This window comes from Lynx canadensis, chromosome B3 (genome assembly GCF_007474595.2).
Source record: "Lynx canadensis isolate LIC74 chromosome B3, mLynCan4.pri.v2, whole genome shotgun sequence".
NCBI lineage: Eukaryota > Metazoa > Chordata > Mammalia > Carnivora > Felidae > Lynx > Lynx canadensis.
Window position 1 is genome coordinate 86,463,304 of NC_044308.2, and position 20,849 is coordinate 86,484,152.

The following is a 20,849-nucleotide window of genomic DNA, read 5'->3' on the forward strand; positions in this document are numbered from 1 at the left end:
ATAGTTCCAGACAAATGTGTTAAATGATTTGTCTTAAAAAGTAAATTCTATCATACACTAAAAATAAAAATACAAAGAAGTTTTCCCAATAAATGATAGTGAATGGAAAAAGAGCTAATAATTGGAGTAAACTGTGTCATTTCTGGAGTCATCACAATAGGATATAATGGCATGTTTCAAGTTGAAGAGGTTGGCAACGTAGTTAATGCACAGACTTAGGGTTATTTGCTGAACTGGTAGTCAAGAGTTCTGAGTTCAAATTCTGCTTCTAACACTGTTATTTATAATTTTAAAAACCAAGAGGGTTTTTTTTTTCCTAAAGGATTCACATTGTTAAAGGCAGTTACGGAGAATGTCTCAATTTCTATTTGTCAACATTTTGTCAGTTAGATAATTACTTATCTATGCTTTCCCCCTTTAAAAAAGTTAGACTATAAACACCTATAACTATATGTTAAATTAGAATATGTGGCAGTATTGGCAATCAGACACATGACAAGTTTAGGACACAGTCACTTTATCACTCAACTGAACTGTGCTAACTGCTGTAGTGATTCTGACCATTAAATTGTTTTAGGGGCACCTGGGTGGCTCAGTCGGTTAAGTGTCCAACTTCAGCTCAGGTCATGATCTCGTGGTTCATCAGTTCGAGCCCCGCATCAGGCTCTGTGCTGACAGCTCAGAACTTAGAGCCTGCTTTGGATTCTGTCTCCTTCTCTCTCTGCCCCTTCCCTGACTGCACACTGTCTCTCTCTCTCTCTCTCTCTCTCTCTCTCTCTCTCTCTCAAAAATAAAGATTTAAAAAAAATTTTAATTGTTTTAAATGGTTTTAATTCTTTTTTAAAGAATATATTTAGTTTTGAGAGAGAGAGAGGGCACTTGCATGCAGGAGCAGGAGAAGAACTGGGGACAGAAGGGGGGTGGGGGCAGGTGTGGACAAAGGATCTGAAGGAGGCTCTGCTTACAGCAGACAGTCCCACGTGGGGTTCAAACTCAGGAACCGTGAGATTATAACCTGAGCTGAAGTCTGATGCTTAACTGCCTGAGCAATTTAGGCGTCCCTAAATAGTTTTAAAATTTTTCAGTGTTTATTTATTTATTTTTGAGAGAGAGAGCAAGCAGGGGAAGGACTGAGAGAGAGGAAGACAGAATCCCAAGCAGGCTTCCCACTGTCAGCGCAGAGCCTGACACGGGCTGAAACTCACAAACCATGAGATCATGACCTGAGCTGAAACCAAGAGTCGGTTGCTTAACCAACTGAGCCACCCAGGTGCCCCAGTAGTTTTATTTCTTACATTATATTATTGTGGAGCAAAGGAAACTGTTATTATAAGACAGGAAGGCATGGGGCACCTGGCTCTCTCAGTTAGTGATGCATGCAGCTCTTGATCTTGGGATTGTGGGTTTGAGTCCCGCATTTGGTGTAGAGATTACTTAAAAATAAAATCTTTAAAAAAAGACAAGAATTCAAAGAAACAATAATAATATCACACAAATTACAGAGCTAAAAATGATGATATTGGAAGTTTATTTCATGATGCTCTTAACCATCTGATCAAAGTTTTTATGTAGACAATCTTTACATCTTTAGTACTTCCATAAAACAATGTTAAAAGTGAAAAATATTGTTAGGATGACTATATCCAAATTTTATTTTTATTTTTCATGTATTTGTATTTTAGAGTAGACAGCCCTTCAGTGGGCTCTTTTCAGAGGGCTTGCAAATGCAACCTGAAACCTTCTTTGAATCATTTCTGCTTAAAAGCAGGCGAAGAATATTACAAAGTAAATAAATCCAGTAATATACCAAATGTAAGAATTCTAAACATTAAATTATAAAAACATATTGGTCCATTTGTGATGGTACAATATGTGTTAAAATTTCAATATACACTTCTCCTTCCTGCAGTGTGGCAAGAAGATACTGTGGGGACTCTTTTGCTGTTAACCTAGCAGGTCCTGGAAAAGATACTTTAATGCATTGCTAGACTCACAAAAATAAAGGAAACCTTTAAAAGACTTTACTTCACAAAAAATTGAGAGTAGAACCAGAGACAAACCCCTCTCCAATAGTAAGCAAACAGATGGTCTACAGCTATACCAGGGCAAACATCTATGGAGGTACTTTCATCTTCAGTTGGGATCCCAATTTCTAGACCATCAGCAAGGCTAAAGAGCTGAGCCAGAAACTCTGGCATTATTGTAGGCTTCTTCAACTTTACCTAGGAATTGTCTGTCATGGATCCCTGATGAAACAGGCACAAGTCCTATTCAGAGGAAGGCATCCCTAATTTAGTCCAGGAAAATCCCATAAGTTATTACCAAGAAAACATGAACTCACAACCAAAGATCAATCAAGTACATGAGGAAGAAAAACATCACAAGTGACAGTCACAACAGACAGAACCAAAAAAGAACACATACACACACCCTCACAAACACACAAACTCACTAAACAAAGTCTTCTAAAGAATATAGAATATTTTGTTCAAAATGCTTCAATGAAGTTTATAACTAGAGTATGAATCACAACCATGAGTAAAACCAAGAGCTTTTTCTAGAAAATAACCATGCAAATCTGAAAAAGAATCATGTGCAAGTTCAAAAAAATTTTTTTAAGTAAGACACTCTAGGTAATTGTCAGATTATATATACAGCCAAAGAAAGAATTAGGGAGCTGGAAGACATATGAATTGGAATACATCTGAAAAATTACCCATAATACAAAACCAGTAGACAAAACAAAAATTAAGAAATATAGAGTAAGGTAGTCCAACAAACATTTAAATGGATTCCCAAAAGGAGAGAATACAGACAATCCTGGAAAAGCAGTGTTAGAACAGAAAATGACTGAGATTTTTGTAAAACTGATGAAAGATATTCTTTGACAGCAAGATAAGAAATACATACCTAGTCACATCATAATGAAATACAAGAATTCTAACATCAAAGACACATAATAGTAGCCAAAAAGATTACTTTTAAATGAGCAACAGTGACACAGATGACTTCTCAACAGAGCAGTGGAAGTCAGGAGACATTGGAATAATGCTTTCAATGTGCTGAAAGAAAATAGTTCCTAATTTAGAATCATATACTCAACATGAATATCTTCAAAGAACATGAAATGAACACGTTTTCAGACAACTAAAAATTGAGTGGGTCATTTGCTTTATAGTAAACTTTAAGAGCTGTTGTTTAGACAGAGGAACATGATTCCATAAGGGACCTTCCAACGAGGAAAGAATAAAACACAAAAGAAAAGTCACAAATTTAAATGCACATTGACTCAAAACAAAAAGTTAATTATGTTGGTTGAGGTTTAAATCTAGATAAATTAGAATACATTAAGAATAAGCAGTAATAAATAAATTAGGAATAAATAGAGGTAAAGGGATTTAGGTCCTCTCATTGTCAAGAAGTATTAAATTAGGTTTTTGATAAGTCAAACTTTTATCTTGTAGTTCCTGGGATAACCATTCAAAGAATGTAAAGGACGGTATAACATTGAAATTAAAGAGGGGGAAATGGGATGGTAATAAAAGAATCAATCCAAAAGATAGCAAAGAAAGGTGATACAAAAAAGTAAGAGAAGTAACAGGACAAAAAGAACATCATAGGATTACATATTGAAACCCTAATTTATTGATGGTGACATTAAATGTAAAAGGATCAAATGTTCCAGTTAAAAGATGAAGATTGTTAGACTGGAAAAAAAAATATATGCTGTTTACAATAGTCACTTCTAAACCTAGGCATATAAAAAACATTGAAGTTAACAAGCTATAAAAAAGATATGCCATACAAAAGCTAATAAAAAGAATGCTTTAGAAATTATATTAACATCAAGCAAAATACAATTCAAAGCTACAAGGTTTTTTATTTGTTTGCTTTGCTTTCTATGTAATAAGTGAAATGATGCCTCCCAGACAAGGTGATTTCCTGCCATACTGCAGTGTTACTGTGCAAGCACATGGTTGCCATGAACCACTATTAACTTCTTTTTTCGTCCTATTATTATATGCCCTGAAGAACCTGTTGAACTGTGGATTTCAAATGCTTTGTTTCATTGCCTTCAGAAACTTGTTCATTCTAGACAGATTCTTCACTTTTTCAGGTATCTAACAACATTAACCAAAAGCTTATATAGAACAATAGGTATTCTAGGCGCTATGTAAACCTGTACTCTCTGACACTAGATCCATAATCAGCAAACTATGACCTCTAAACCGGCTGACTGTTTCTGTAGATAAAGTTTTATTGGAACACAGTGTTGCCTGTTCATTTATATGTTGTCTATGGCTGCTTTCACACTACAAAAACAGTTGAGTAGTTGCAAGCGAGACTATATGGCCTACAAGTCTAAAATATTTAATATCTGGACTTTAATGATCATACTGCAGACTACCACATGACTTGAACTTGTACTTAAAGCCCAATCCTTCTCACCTTATTGACCTATTACTTGGTACAGTGCTATTTCGTATTGACTTCAGTTATTTCCCCAATAATTTTATACCTAAAGTTCAATAGTGTCTATTGTACAGCTTACATACTTGTTCACTTTGATATGGCTCTATCGTATGGTAAATTATCTCATTTTATCATTATCTAATAGTCATGTGAGATGGGTATTATCACCACCATTTTACCATTTTACCTTTATCAGAGGCCCTAATTCAGACTCATAGAACTGCTTGCTGGTAGCCAAACCCAGTTTTACTCTTAGTCACTGTGCTGCACTCTGTTTCTGGCATACTTCTCTTTACCTCCCTTCTCTGTTTCGCAGACTCAGCTCACTGCTCATGGATCATTGTCTGCCTATGAATGTTTTTGACTTCTGCTTCCATTACAAACTGTTTTCTTCCCTTCCTCATGTCAGAGCATACATCACTAGACAGTGCAGATATGACAGCTTTTGAGTCTGGAAACTGATCATCCTTGGTCTGAAAGGCATTTCATAGGGACATAATATTACCTCATTGGAATAGTCTTTAAAGAGCATTGCATATGGTAATATACGTGGTGAGAAATCTGTTTTCCTATGAAGGGGAGGTATAATTGAAATCCAGTCATTTTTAGCCTTTTGATAGTAGCTTTTTTTTTTAGATACTTTTTTGCAAGGTTTTTAGTTATTTTTCTTTAATAGGTTCTTACCCTGCTTCTGAGGTTTAAAAAGTCAAATACTAGGATGGCTATAGTCCTATTGTTAAGCAATTTTCTAATTTGATGTGTTATTTGAACATAGCTAATTACATTCCTTACAAATGTGTTTAATACTGTAACACAGTTTATATATCCATGATTATAAAAAATTCTATTAAAGCAATTAACATACATATTAAATTATGCCATATTGAAATGTAGTCTTGAATGGTAGAATAAGCAACATTTTCTGGATACTTTATTCTGGTTCCAACTTTCCTTCTCACCAACTATGAAACCTTGGACAATTTCCAAATGTTTCCCTAAACATATGTTAACAAAATTTTCTCACCTGTAAAGTAAGATCCTTTTCAGGTCTAAAATTATTTGGTTCTGTGATTTAATTTGTACCGTATCTTTCTTTATTTAGCAGGTATCACACATAAGATCAAATGTCTCTGTTCTCTGATAAAAACAGGTTACCATTAATGGTCTTGGAGTTACCAAAGGAAGGCTTAACTATATCAGACTGTTACTATTAAAAACACATTCAAACAAAACATAACAAGATTTTGAAGTAAGATAAAAGTGGTTTCTCCACAATATCCATACAAATAGTGTTCAGTGATGGGGATACTGTAGTCTTTTCTTTGTCTGTCATTTTAAGGTACTAGATAAGACTCCAAGAAAACAATTCAGTTCATTTCTAATATGATAACAGTATAAATTGTTGTTCTATTTAGATGGCATTGCTCAAAATGTAGTTTTAGAATGAGCCATTTAATTCTAAGACTAACCCTAACATTGGTTAACCAACTTGTTTTTCACTCACTTAAGGTAAATAAATTCTGGCAATGTAATGTACAGCATGGTAACTAAAGTTAATAGTACTGTGTCATATTTAAAAGTTGTTACGAGGGATGCCTGAGTGGCTCAGTTGGTTAAGAGTGTGACTTCTGCTCAGGTCATGATCTCACAGTTTGTGAGTTCAAGCTCCGCATCGCGGTGTGTGCTGACAACTCAGAACCTGCAGCCTGCTTCAGATTCTCTCTCTCTCTCTCTCTCTCTCTCTCTCTCTCTCTCTCTCTCTCCCTCTCCCTCTCCCTCTCCCTCTCCCTCTCCCTCTCCCTCTCCCTCTCTCCCTCCTTCTCCTCCTCCCCCACTTGTGCTCTGTCTCTCTCTTTCTCTCTCTCAAAAACAAACAAACATTAAAAAAAATTTAAGTTGCTAAGAGAGTAAATCTTAAAAGTTCCCATCACAAGAAAAAAAAATGTGTAACTATGTGAGCTGATGGATGATAACTAAGTTTATTGTGGTAACCATTTCACAATATATGCAATATATGCATACATCAAATCATTATGTTGTGCACCTAAAACTAATACAATGTTATATGTCAGTTATATCTCAATAAAACTGGAAATGAATGAAAAAATATAATGGTCCAAGAAAAAAGGTATAGTGAGAAGACTAAAGATGTAAAACACACACTGATCATTTTGTAAACTTTTATTATTATCGATAACTATTATCAGATGATGATTTGATTCCATTGTTTCACCTAGAATTAGTTCAGCTGCTTCTCACACGTGTTTTAAGCAATACCCTTTACATGTTGGGAATAAGTATCAAAGGTAGATGGAGGACATATGAATTCTGGAATACACCATTGGCGATTTCAATGAAAATTTCAAGTTTTCCTATACAGAAAACAAAAGAAAGAATCAAGAATGTTGCAGTTCTTTTTATTTAATAGAGAATTCTACTCACAATAGACAAGGTATGGCTATTGTGTGTGAATGGAGTGAGGAGATGCGAAAAAACTTAAAACACGTGCCACCGTCCAGAAAAAGATATTTTGCTATTGCTCAGGAGATAATTTTATTGTTTTAGAGGAAGGAAATATATTAGGTTGAAAATCATTTCACATTGGGGCGCCTGGGTGGCTCAGTCGTTAAGCTTCTGACTTTGACTCAGGTTATGATCTCAACGGTTTGTGAGTTCGAGCCCCACATCTGGCCCTGTGCTGACAGCTCAGAGCCTGGAGCTTGCTTTGGATTCTGTGTCTCTGTCTCTCTCTGCTCCTCCCCAACTTATGCTCTGTCTGTCTCTGTCTCTCAAAAATAAATAAACATTAAAAAAAAATCATTTCACATTTTGGGACGCCTGGCTGCCTCAGTCAGTAGAGCATCAAACTCTTGATCTTCAGGGACTTGATCTCGGGGTCATGAGTCCAAGCCCCACGTTGGGCATAGAACCTACTTTAAAAAAAAATAAAACATTTTAAAAAATAATTTCACATTTAAACATTACTGTATGCTTGTTACAATACATGGTGCCTTGTAAGTATTATTGGCATGATTTTTCTGCATAAAATTATGGTGTTTTAAAATCAGCATCTTAGGGGTGCCAGGGTGGCCCAGTTGGTTAAGCATACTCTTGACTTCAGCTCAGGTCATGATCTCACCATCATGAGACTGAGCCCCCTATCAGATTCTGTCTATCTCCCTCTGCCCCTTTTTCACCCTCATGCACACGTTCTCTCTCTCTCTAAAATAAAATGAAGGGGGAAAATAAAAGAAATAATAAAATCAGTAGCATATTAGATTCAATGAAATTTGGTGATCAGTTTATAAAATTTGTTTAGAGAGTTTAAAAAATATAATTGTGATGATATATGCTTAAAAATACTTTTTGTTATAATGGTAAAATTAGTGGATTTAGGAGACCATGTTTTAGTCAAGACAGATGTTTGTATAGGTAAATTTTGGTGGCGTAAACAGCAGAATGTTACTAGTATTAGGGAGAGATGAACCAGAAACAGTTTGAGAAGCAAAAGATCCAGCTAAAGACTAAATAATAGTCTTGACTCACAGTTGGTCCCATTACCAAAACTAAATACACACATGACTCCCAGTTACAAGACTCCTTGTCTTGTACACTTGATCCAAACATTGTATGGATCAAAACCCAATGCAAATGATGCACATAATGATCAGAAGTATAGCATCAAGTTTCCTGCATTTTTACCTTGAGCAGGACTTGGGTGGAAGTTTAAGAAAAACTTAGGTGTCGTTTTGGAGGAATTAGAATAAAGAACAAAAAGAGCAATTATATGTGGAAAAGCTTGAGTGATATTTAAAAAGGCAGCATGCTCAAGAGTATATAGTACATCTCTGCTGTCCTTTTCCCTGCAAGTGTGGCTGTGACACACGGAAATTAACCAACCCTGGGACACCGGGGTGATTCATTCAGTTAAGCATCCGGCTCTTGATTTCGGCTCAGTTCATGATCTCACAGTTAGCATATCAGGCTCCGCACTGATGGTGTGGAGCCTTTTTGGAATTGGTCTGTTCTTCTGTCTCTGCCCCTCCCCTGTTCACACTCTCTCTCTCTCAAAAAATGTAAATAAAACCTTTAAAAAACAAAATTACCAAGTGCTTGTGAACCTACACGTTGGTATTATTTTTCAAATTCTTAAATACTTTTTGTCATCTGTCATATGTTCTTGAGAATATAGATTGACTTAGCAGATATATGTGTATGTGTAAACATATATGTTAAGTGTTTACATGTATTTACATAATGTATATACCAGAATATTATAGTTTTGCAAGCTGCTTAATATTCATGAACTTCAGTTTTATCACCAGGGATAATAGGAGTTATCTCATAGGTGGATTGTGGGGATAGACCATAGATTTCAAGCATTTGATACAATGCCCCAATCTATAGTAGGCATTCAACAAATGGCATTGCTATTATAGTTAAACACAGATGCTTTAAAGTTACATCGATTTAGGCAGCAAGTTTGGCAGTTTCTTTACAATGTATATAATTTTATATAAAGTATATAAACACATTATACACATTTACCATAAGACCCAGCATTTCCATTCTTTGGTACTTACCTAAGAGAAATGAAGGTATAGTTGCACAAAATGACTATATGCTGATGTTTATAGCAGCTTTATTAATAATTTCTCCAAACTGGAAACAACCCAAATGTCCATCAACTGGTGAATGGATATACAGATTGTGGTACATCCATACTCAGTGATATAAAGGAATGAACTGTTGGTATGTGTAATGCTCAAAAGCTCAAAAGCATTAAGTTAAGTGAAAGAAGCCGAATTCAAAAAGCTGCCTACTATATGATTCTGTTTATGTGACATTCTAGAAAAGGCAAAACTACAGGGCTAAAAATCGTAAGTGCTTGCCAGGGACTGGGTGTAAAAGGAAAGCATTGACTATATTGGTACACAAGGGAACATTTTAGAGTAATGGAAATATTCTGTTTCTTGAAGATAGATTATCTATAAAGTACATAGCCATATAGTGAAAGTATAAAATATCCTTGAAAATGATGAGCCCAAATTCATTGAAATGTTTCACTTTAGGCGATGGGGGGGGGGGGCGGTTGGAAGGGAAGGAGGGAATGTAACTAGTAAGTGCAATATATGGGTTGGGGTAAAAGATTTGTTTTTAAATAGGAAGCAAAATAGCAAAATATTTTTTAAATTTAAAACAAAGTTTGTAACAGTGTATAAACAATCCCATCAATATTGTAAATAGGTTTACTTATACATATATTTATATATATATAAATATGTATATATAATATACATATATTTACACACATAGTTGTAAATATACATGTCTGCTTATATATTCACATATAATTTCTGGAAGTATATACAACAAACAGGTGACTACTAATCTCAGGAGGGGATTTGTAGTACTGAGTGTTGGAGATGGGACAAAGATTTACTTTACATTGAATATTTTCTTGTACTTTTTGAATTTCATTAGTTTTTTTTAATGCATATGTTTTTATATGAATACACACATAAACGAATGCATGCAATTTTTATTAATTAAACTGTAGGAAATACGAGAAATATGATGCCTGAGGAACAGGAAAAATATCTTGTTCACTAATTTCCTTAATGGTTTTGACATAAAGTTTGTTATTGACCTGTAATGTGATGGAATTATAGGACATTAATAGCGAAACTAGGAAATAAAATAGAAGTAAACAGTACATTTAAATTAGTTTTCTTACATATAACATAAATCCAACTCAAGCTAGCCTAAGCCAAAAAAAGATTTATTTACCCAGGGAGTCCAAGAAATGGAATGGATCTGGAACTGTCTGGCATAGGGGATCCAGGAGCACCAGTGATGTCATCAGGATTCAGTTTTCTTCTGGGGCTGGTGGGATGGAATACTGTGTTTGAACAACCTGGATGATACATACCTGAGGTAGTGGGGAACGAAGTTCATTCTAGCCACCAGGACTGAACAAGATCACTGTGGCAAAGGGTAAGGGTATTTTTCTAAAAAGGAAATGCTAGCCAGATGAACATATATCTGATAAAAAGGCGGTTGTAAAGCCAGAAAGTTTAAAATAGCTTTGAACATAGTCACCAGGGCCTAGACATAAGATTAGACATTTGGAATTAATAAATTCAGTGGATTTGCTATGAAGCAACACCAAATCTTGATAGCCAACTAAACGTGAAAAGAGAAGTGAAAAAATAAATATTACTAGAAGCACGGGAATTTAAGTAAAATTTTCATGTTCCTATTTTTGCAGAAATTTCTTAGGCAGAAATCTTCATTTTGGCTTTTTCCTACTAGAACATTGTTGGTTTTGTTTTTTGGTTTCAGAGGGGTTTTTGTTTTGTTTTGGATTTGTTTTTTTTTTTTGTTTTGTTTTGTTTTGTTTCATTTTTTTCAGCAGAAGTACCAGGTTAAAAAAAAAAATCAAAATAGTCGTCTAAGGTATTTGTGATTGTAACATATTTATTTAGCAAATTCTCTATTACCTGTCCAGTATTTGATATTCCTTAAATACATCCAACAGGATGTTTGACATTTTGTAAGTTGAATGTGATATGTCCTTTTTTGTGTGATTCTTTTTGACTAACCATTTAGTCACGATGGGTATCTGTGCCTTTCATGTTAGCATTTCAGTCACGTTTTATAATTTACTGAAAATTGGCAATGCTGTCAATTATTGGCATAAAGAACCAGCCACCTATTTTTAAATGCTTTTTAATAATTTTTGAGAATGTTTTATCTATAATTCTAGAATGTGACATGTTAAGGCAAGCACTCAAATATCTTAAATTTAAGAAATAACTCTGTTAGATTTGCTAACCCAGATAGAGAACAAATCAATTAATTTAATTCCTAAATTATATACAGAGACCTGAACTGCTACATGTTTTTATTATTCTCTGTTATTTAAATAGAAAAGTGGCATTGTCCAGTGTTCACTTACATGACACTACTTTTCCTCTGGTCAGGATTTCACAGTTTGTCTTATGACTTCATTCTTATGGAAGAAAATAATCCCAGAGAAATTATGAGTTCAACAAAATTAGTGAACTTCTGCCTCCAAACTCGAGTACTTTTTAATTATTGCCATTAGTGTGTGCAAGGTATATGATAACATCGTTGAAAGTGAAAGACAGTATTTTCATGCAGATTAAGCTGTGAATAAACAAAACTGAAATCTGAATACTAGCACCCTATTTTAAAAGTTCTGATGAAAACTCTTTTGGGCTATACCTGAAACCCAATGGGAAAGGTGGTTGGAAGGTGGCGATTCTTTTAAAATTACAAGTTTGAACTCTGGAAAACTGATTACAGACCCTTTAAAATTTAAATACTGTAGGCAGAGCGGAACAATAACGTCCCTTGAATAAAGTACCTCTGACACTCAAGATTGTTGCCATTCTCCCTTTAGAGATTTTTTTTTCCTTGCCAAAAAGGAATTGCAAAGGTTAAGTCATATCTGTAAGAATCAGGTTGTAGTCTTGTGTATTTTTTTCACATTAAATATCAAAGATAGCTTAACATATTTAGCATTTTCTGGGTTTTACTATTAATAAAGTTAAAAGAAAATCCAGTGTGATCAGGCAGTGGAGCCACATTAAGTTTGTATGTGAAACACCCATTGTGCTTATCTTATTCTTGATATTGCTCTGAACCCATGTTCCACATTCTGAGTTCTGTGTATAAAGTTAAACATTGCAGAAGGGCATATATCTGATGATACAGATGAATAAGGTTGAAGTTTAGTAATGAGCAAAGTTGATAAATTTAATATGTTCTTGTCTTCAATATGTCTTTTATTAATATAATTTGATTATTTTGTGGGAAATTATGTAACACTACTAAAAATACTGATCGATTATAAAACTACCAGAAATTTAAGGTTCCTGTTTATACTATAATATATATTTTAACATACCAAAACCAATATTAAATTTCTTAAAATATTAATTACTTACAGGCAAAGTTGTTAGCTATGCAAGAAGCCAGAGAAACTGCAATTCAACAGTACAAAAGACTAGAGGAAGAAATACAAACACTTCGTGTTTACTACAGGTAAAATTCTTTTTAACCTGGGCATAAAGAAATGTTGGTTTGGGAAATGTTTCTACCTAGTTTTACAGTGAGTGAAGAAATACCTCAAGGAAATTAAACATTATTCAGTTAAAATATTTTTGTAATTTTAAAATGATTCAGGCAAAAAATATTCTTTATTTTACCTTTTTTTTCTTTCCTGCATTTGGTAAAGTTTAAGCTTAGATTCCCATCAGATTTATAAAATTTACATAATTTATAACCAGTTGTCTGAATGGAGTCTAGTTAACTATTGAACTATTTGCTCATCTAAATGCCACCTCTAAAATGATACATATTTTTAAAATAGTACATGAATAGCAGTAATAGCCTTTCACCAATTATAATATGAAAAGTTTCTAAAGGAATGCCACTGAAGGATTTTTAACACTTATTTAATTTATGCTCCAAGAGTAGTTGTGAAATTAACTCAGTAGGTCACACTGGCATTTTTTAATGAAAAGAAATAGAATAGAAAATGTCAGAGTGCATTTCCTGTAGTTAAAGTAAATATTGTTTTGTGATACTTTGGTTTCAGTTTTGTGTTATGCAAGAGAGAAATAAGATTGTTGGGTTATCTGTAAAATATCTGTATATTTTTTCACAAAGGATCATTGTAAAAACAAAAAAAGTTTTGAAAAATGATGTACAATGTTCTATATGTTCTCTGATACTTGATAAGATTAAAAAGAATCTGAAGTCTAAAACGTAAGAATTCACTAACTTGGGTTGTGGGTATTTGAAAGATTTTCTTTTAGTTTTTTGCGTCCTCTCAGAACAATGTGGTTAAGTACATAAAATGCAATTAAATCAAAACCAGTTTTACTGAAATAGTTATGCAAGTATGTCATATTACTATATTCACACATCGTTATTAATACATTAAATAACTAGGTCTAACACCAAGTCTATTAACAACCATAATTTCAAAGTAGTGATGACTGTAAATGGTATTTTGGGGATAACTGCAAACACTGAAATGTGATGTGAAAATATCAGTGGCTTCTATGGATGCAAATTCTCTATATAAAGAGGTAACGAAGTAAAATTAGGTCATTAGCATGGGCTCTAACCAAATATGACTGATATTTTCATAACAAGTAGAAATTTGGACATAGAGATGCACACATACAGGAAGGCTGTACAGAGACACCAAGAGAAGACAGCCTTTTGCCTGGCATCCACAAGTCAAGTAATCCCAAAGATTGACAGCAGATACCAAAATGTAGAGGAGGCCTGGGAGGATTCTCACCTATTCCGTCAAAGAGAGGATAGTCCAACTGACATGTTGATTTTGGACCTGTAGCTTCCAGAACTCTGACACAATAAATTTCTGTTTTAAGTCTCCCAGTTTGTGCTACAATGTTACAGCAGCCTTAGGAATTAATGCAGTTATCAAATATTAAGTATGTTTGGGGCGCCTGGTGGTGAAGTGTCTGACTCTTGATTTCGGCTCAGGTCATGATCTCAATAGTTTGTGAGTTCGAGCCCCGCATCGGGCTCCATGCTGACAGTGCAGAGCCTGCTTGGGATTCTATCTCCCTCTCTATCTACCTCTGTCTCCCTCTCTCAAAATAAATAAATAAACTTAAAAAAATATTAAGTAAATTGATTGATGACTGGGAAGTCATTTGCCTGCAGTTAGAAGCAGTGTCTGTGTGTGGTCATGTAGATAAGCAGAAACCTGATAATGAATAAAGACATCTCAGCAATCCACCCTTTTTTTTTTTTAAACTATAGAGTGGATATGACAATCTTTCCTCCATACTTTATACCAATGGATTCTCCACTGTAGCTGTGCATTAAAATCACCTGAAGAGCTTCTAAAAGCCCTAATCCCCATCTCCTCCCAGGCCAATTACATTGGAGTCTCGGTGTAGGACTAGGCTATCAGTGTGTTTTAAGGTCCCTAGAAATTCCCACGTGTATCCCAGTTTGAGGGATGCTGCTTTGCATGCACATTTCAGATAGCTGCGTTACAGCAGGGTCTCTTCTTGGTGGAATAATAGAGGCATATATTAAACCCTCTACTAGGACTTACAAGTATCGTATGATTTGTGCTCAGACCTTGGATACCTCAGTGTGGTATGAAGTAGCTTCACTCTATTGATAAGGGAGAGTTTTTATGGAACCTTTTCCTGCCATCCTTGTGAGGTAGGACAACAGGTGTTTATTGATAAAGTGACAGTGTCCAAAAATTCTGAGAGGCATATGATATTCTTACATGTACTGACATTTCTTCTTCAAAAATGAACCTGATGCCAGTTCTTAACGTTCCTCCTTCTTTCTATTGAATTGCAGAAGATTACTGAGAGATTTTTGAAAATTATAAAGCTAAACTATTTGTTTTTCAAAGACTTTTTAATCTACATGATTGTAACAGAGTTGAACAACTCTTTGAGTTAACAGTTGTTGGCTTAAAGATATTCTTCACATATACCCCTCTTACTGCTACTTAAAAAAAAAAAAATACTGGTAGTATGGTGAAGCTCCTGGGATTTGCACTTAGAGAGTCCTGCCTTTATGACTTATATAAATGAACTTCCCCAAGACCATTTCCTTTTTTGTGAAATTAGAATTCTAGTACCTACCTCATACACTTGTTTTAAGTATGTATAGCTGTTAGCTTTTTGTTTGAAATTATGTTGTCATTAGTAACCTCCACAGAAGTGGTTTTAATAAAGCATTAGATGTAGAAGTCAGTTAGCTGTGAATTGAAGAGTGATTAGAGGTAATGTAGTAATTTGGACAATAGAATGGTCCTTGAAGAAGCCTGAATAAGAAAGATGTTAATGATAGTTGAGAAGAAAGGAAGATAGGTTAAGGACTTATGTTTTTTGTTTTTGAAAGATGACAGATATTTGAGCCTGTTTATGACTAATTGGAAGGAGCCAAGAGAGAGATTGTCAGGGAACAGGATTCCTAAAGAAATAGGAAGAGATGGAAATTAGAATCTGCAAAAGAGTTTACCTTGAACAGGAAGATGGTCACAGACAGGAGTGAAGGAGATAAGAATAGCTGTGGAATACAAATGAAATTCAGTTTGCAATTAATAGGCTTCATTTTTTTCTGCAAAGTCAGGGTCACCGTGAGCTTCTAAAGTGACAGAGGACAGGAAGTTTTGGAAGGAATAACAGAGTAGCTACTGAAGAGAATGGGAAAGAGAACTGAATAAGGGCAAAAAGAACAAGACAAGCAATCCTGAAGAGTCAGCTGGGGATAGATGCTATAGATTTGTATGAGTTCTGGTTTGTACAGTTGTGTAACTTCACACATTCAGTGGTTCTTGTAAACACAAGAAGCAAAGAAGGCAAAGAATTGGAATGATTCAGGATTACAAATATGCAGGACTAACATGATGAAGAGGAGAGTGGTTGAAAGTAAACTAGCAAAAAGGTGTTGAAATGATGAATGATAGTCTGAGCTAAATAGGGCAGGAATAAAATTGAGAGTATACCAAGAGAAAAAGGAGAAATCCAGAAACCATAAATCTTGAGATCAAAAAGCAAAAGTAGTGGGATTAAGAAAATTCAGGAGCTAAAAGGATCAGAGATTGTAGTCAGAAAGTGGAACCTTGCTCTTTAAGCTCTCAGAGATTGCACTCATTCTCAGCATTGACAATGTTTAAAAGTATTGCCTTAGTAGTAGATAGTTGAAACTGAGAAGAGGTAGGGGTCACTAGATATAAAGAAGTCAAGGATTTATGAAACTAACGTACTTGAATACCCATTTGGATATTGTCTCTGAAAATATTGGCATATGTTGAGGTACTCACTGTAAGTGCCATAATGGAAAACGACCTAAAAATAAGTAGATAAAAGCTACGTGTTGAAATAAACAGCTGTATGTATCAAAGGATGAACCATGCAGTGTGTGATGCACAGGAGAATGCGTGGCGTCTATGAGGAAAGTTGCACCCTTTAGGAAGATCCATATTTCTATCAAAACAAAAAGGTATAGAGAACTTTTGTGCATTGTTGATGGGGATATAAAATGATACATCTGCTGTGGAAAACAGTTTGGCAGGTCCTCAAAAAGTTAGACATGGAATTCCTACATGATCCAGCAATTCTACACATAGGATATACCCTAAAAGAACTGAAAGCAAGGACTCAGATACACGCCACTGTTTGTACTGTATTGTTCAAATTAGTCAAAAAGTGAAAACAACTCAAGTGCCCATCTACAGATAAATGAATTAAAAAAATGTGTTGTATACATACAATGGAATATTATTCAGCCATAAAAAAGAAATGAAATTCTGATGCAAGCTGCAACATGAGTGAACCTTAAAAGCATTATGCTAAGGGGAATAAGCCAGAGAGAAAAGATAAATATGATATGATTCCACTTCTGTGAGGTATCTAGAATAGGCAAATTCATAGAGACAGAAAGTAGAATAGACTTACCAGGGGCTGAGAGAAGGAAGGAATAGGGAGCTCCCAGGGGCTGGAAGAGGAGAGAGTGGGGAGTTATGATTTAATGGGTACAGAGTTTCTTTTTGGAATGGTGAAAAAGTTCTGGATATGGATGATGTTATCTTGCCACAGTTGTTTTTAAAATGTACAAAGAATGTTCTGTGAAGATATACAGATATTTATTTCAAATAGTATGGGGGTAAAATCCCTGGGATATAAAATTCTGGGAAGAGAGAGGCAATTACCAAAAAGAACAAAGCTGAAATTTCCTGGAAGCTCACATTCTGATTTAATCGATTCAAATGAAAGTAAACAATATTTCTTACTCACCTGAATAGATGGTGGTTACAAATCCATACATGAAACACAACTAATTCATAGAAACATTGGGAGTTTTTCTCCTTACTTTCCTATGTTACAGAGGACAGGAAAAAGTTCTACTTTTATGTGAAGGTACCAAGACTAATTCTGTAGTGTGTGTGTGTGAACTCATAGATAATAAATTTTGTTTAACAAAGTTTAAGAAAAAACACATTTTCAGTTATTCAAGTCAATTTTACACTTATTTATACATATATGTATATTGTCATGTCAAACAAAGTAATTAACCAGTAATTAAGAAAAAATAGGGGCGCCTGGGTGGCTCAGTTGGTTAAGCATCCGACTTCAGCTCAGTCATGATCTCACAGTTCGTGGGGTCAAGTCCCATGTCAGGCTCTGTGCTGACAGCTCAGAGCCTGGAGCCTGCTTCGGATTCTGTGTCTCCCTCTCTCTGCCCCTCCCCTGCTCATGCTCCGTCTCTTTGTGTCTCTCTCTTTCTCTCTCTGAAAAATAAACATACATTAAAAAAAAATTTTAAACTTAAAAGGAAAAATAGCTAAGGACAATATAGGAACAGGACAGTAAGCTGGAGTTAGGAGCAAGTCAGTGTACAGCTTGCATGTATATACCATGAAACAGGAAAAGAATAAGCCTAAAGAATAAGTCTGGCTCTCACCTTTCCAAAAACCGAAGCAGGGGAGGATGTGTGATCAGTTATTAGTTTCAAGGACAGATTAAAATATGCTGATGACTTTCATTCTACCATGCCTTTAATTCTGCCAATTAGTGATATTGACCTTCTTCTTTTTAAATTATTTTCCAAAATAATTTTCTTTTGCTGGGTTATGTACACTAAGAGCTACTGTTACTATAACCTTTCCATTTCTCTGTATGGAGTAGGAAAATGAAAAAAATATTTTTCTGACTTTCTCTATTCTGTTTGTTTCCTTTGAGCTTCAGAAGATTTTGAGTACTAAGAAGAGAAATGCTGGCCTTTCATTTCCTTTGGCAGAGTTAGAGACGGGGCAGTGAGGTAGATGTACCCATCCTAAACTTAACCATTATAATTGACGGCTCTTTCACATTAAACCGGAAGGCATAACAAGAGAGGAATAGCAAGAGGAAGATTTAAAATAAATCTCAGTTATTACCAACGTGTTATTAGTAAAATATCAGTACCTCCTCATTGCTGTGCTGAATGCTAAATTCATTTGCAAGAGCTTCATTAGTTTCAATCTGAACAGTTTCATCAGGGAATGATCTCAAACTTGGAAGGGTTAGATTTGTATTTTTTCCTGTATTGTAAACCTGTAGTGCTGCATTCCTGAGTTCAGAAGGCATAATAATAACAAACTCTTTCTAATGGAGAGAATGCCTAAGTTTGAACGTTTGCTAATTTTATAGTGCTTCCCTATATTTCCTTTTGCTGTAAAATGTAAATTCAAGTGTGTGCATAAGAACTAGATCCTGTTGTTTGGTGCCATTGAACTAGGATTTAATATACTTATTTATAACAACAGCAGTTTATGTCTTAGGTTTTTATTATGTTTTGTGTGATTTCCGTGTGGGAAGTTGTGATGCCTTATGGAACCTGGTAAATTTCACATTTTAGGCTAAAAGTACTGAATAGAATGCTTCATATTTTACGGTAGTATGTTTCCTAGGACTGTACTAGTACTTTCCTAATCATAGAAATCATTTTTATTTTTATTTTATTTTTTTAACTTTTTAAATGTTTATTTATTTTTGAGAGAGAGAGAGAGAGACAGAGAGACAGAGAGACAGAGAGACAGAGAGAGACAGAGAGAGACAATCCGAAGCAGGCTCCAGGCTCTGTGTTGACAGCACGAGGGGCTTGAACTCACAAACTGCGAGATCATGACCAGAGCCGAAGTCGGATGCTTAACCGCCTGAGCCACCCAGGCGCTCCTAGAAATCATTTTTAATAGAATGGTTACATGTTTGACATTCTGAAAACTAGACTAAACCTGAGCCCTGCTTACTGGTTCATAATGTACATTTCAAAGTCGTACGAGCTATAATATAGAGCCCATATAAAATATATTCAAAAAGAGAGTGAAATTCTTAATTTTGTCTACATCCCTTTTCTAAATTTTATTTAGTTATGAATCTTTTACTTAGCAACATTTTTTTGTCCGTGTATATGCTATCCATAACAGAGACATTCCTGTCACTAGGATCTGGGTTTTTATTTTGTTTTGTCTTTTAGTGGTGGTTTTGGTTCAAAACAACGGTTTTGAACTGTTGTTCTCCCAGTTGGAACTATATGCATTGATAAGACAGTCAGCAGTGATTATGGCATGGAAGTTCTAGCCAGGAAGCAACATTGTTCTTAAAGTAAATCCCTCATCAAGAGGGGGTTGATCCTGACCTCATTTGTTCAGTGTTCTGATCAACGAACTGCCCAATGACATAAAAAAATGTTGTCACATATGTATTTTCTACAAGAAGTAACTATCTGTGGAGTTGTGTTAATTGTACCATACTGCTAAAGCAATAATAAAAAAAGAACAAAAGGAGACCTGAATTCTTCCATCTTTGCCATTAATCAGAATTTTTTTTTTAACATAGGCAAGCTCTAACCTTTCTAGATTTCAGTTTAACTTTGAAATCTAGGGGCTTTTTGTAGTTCTAACATTTTGTGAAATTTGTCACTCTTTCATGTGACGTAGATTAAATTTTATGTTTAGTGATGTTTAGAAATAGTAACTGTCTTCTTGTGTCAATAAGTTGCACCTATTTTCAAGGCCTTTTTATTGCACAGCTGACTTCACCTTTACTATTCAAACCACCATTATATTTGTCGGTGGCTCTGGAATGCAAAACAAAAAAAAATTAAAACAAAGTTTGAAAAACAAGAGACCTTAAGGTTTGCATTTTCTATATGTCCAATGATTTAGAATATAGTTATTAAGGATTCTTTTCTTCCTTTTCTCAACTTATAGAATGTGACATTTAATAAGTTACTTCTGAATGTCAGTTACTTCACCTGTAAACAGAGATATCTGACCTGCTTATTAGGAAAATCATGAGATAATATGTTTGGATATTTTTTGAGAAATGTAAACCACTGTGCAAGGAAATAATAGTAATATTTATAAAATTACTTGAAAAGTTTTGCTTTATTCAAATGTAACTATTAAATTAGTGAAAAGCCATTTCTACTGTAATATTTTATGTCTTCCATGATTTTGTACCCAAAAGGATATTTTTTGCATTGTCAGTTCTGTTTGCTGGGCTGCCTTCTAACATCTAACAGTAAGTTAAAAAGCAAAACTAAAATTCCATGTGTGTAATTCTACTATTCTTAGTTTTTCTATCAAATGACCCGGCCTCCTAAGAGCATTTAACAAAATATTTTGCCTTTTAATCATTGTTGTTAGCAAGGCCCAGTGTTAAAATGGACTTTCCAATTCTAGGTCTTAATGTTTTCCATCTATTAACATTATTTCTATTAGCTTGAGAAAGTTTTAATTTCATGTTTTGTTAGATAAAAAATTAGTGTTTCCCTTGATCTTGGCACAG

The 20,849-nt window shown here is 34.6% G+C and overlaps 1 protein-coding gene across 1 annotated transcript in view; it reads left to right on the plus strand.

Moving 5' to 3' along the window:
- MIPOL1 (mirror-image polydactyly 1) overlaps positions 1–20,849 on the plus strand; it is a 321,677-nt gene that overhangs the window by 196,159 nt on the left and 104,669 nt on the right. Inside the window, exon 11 of the mRNA XM_030318980.1 lies at positions 12,452–12,546. Coding sequence (XP_030174840.1) covers positions 12,452–12,546 — 95 coding nt within the window. The remainder of the gene's footprint in view (positions 1–12,451; positions 12,547–20,849) is intronic.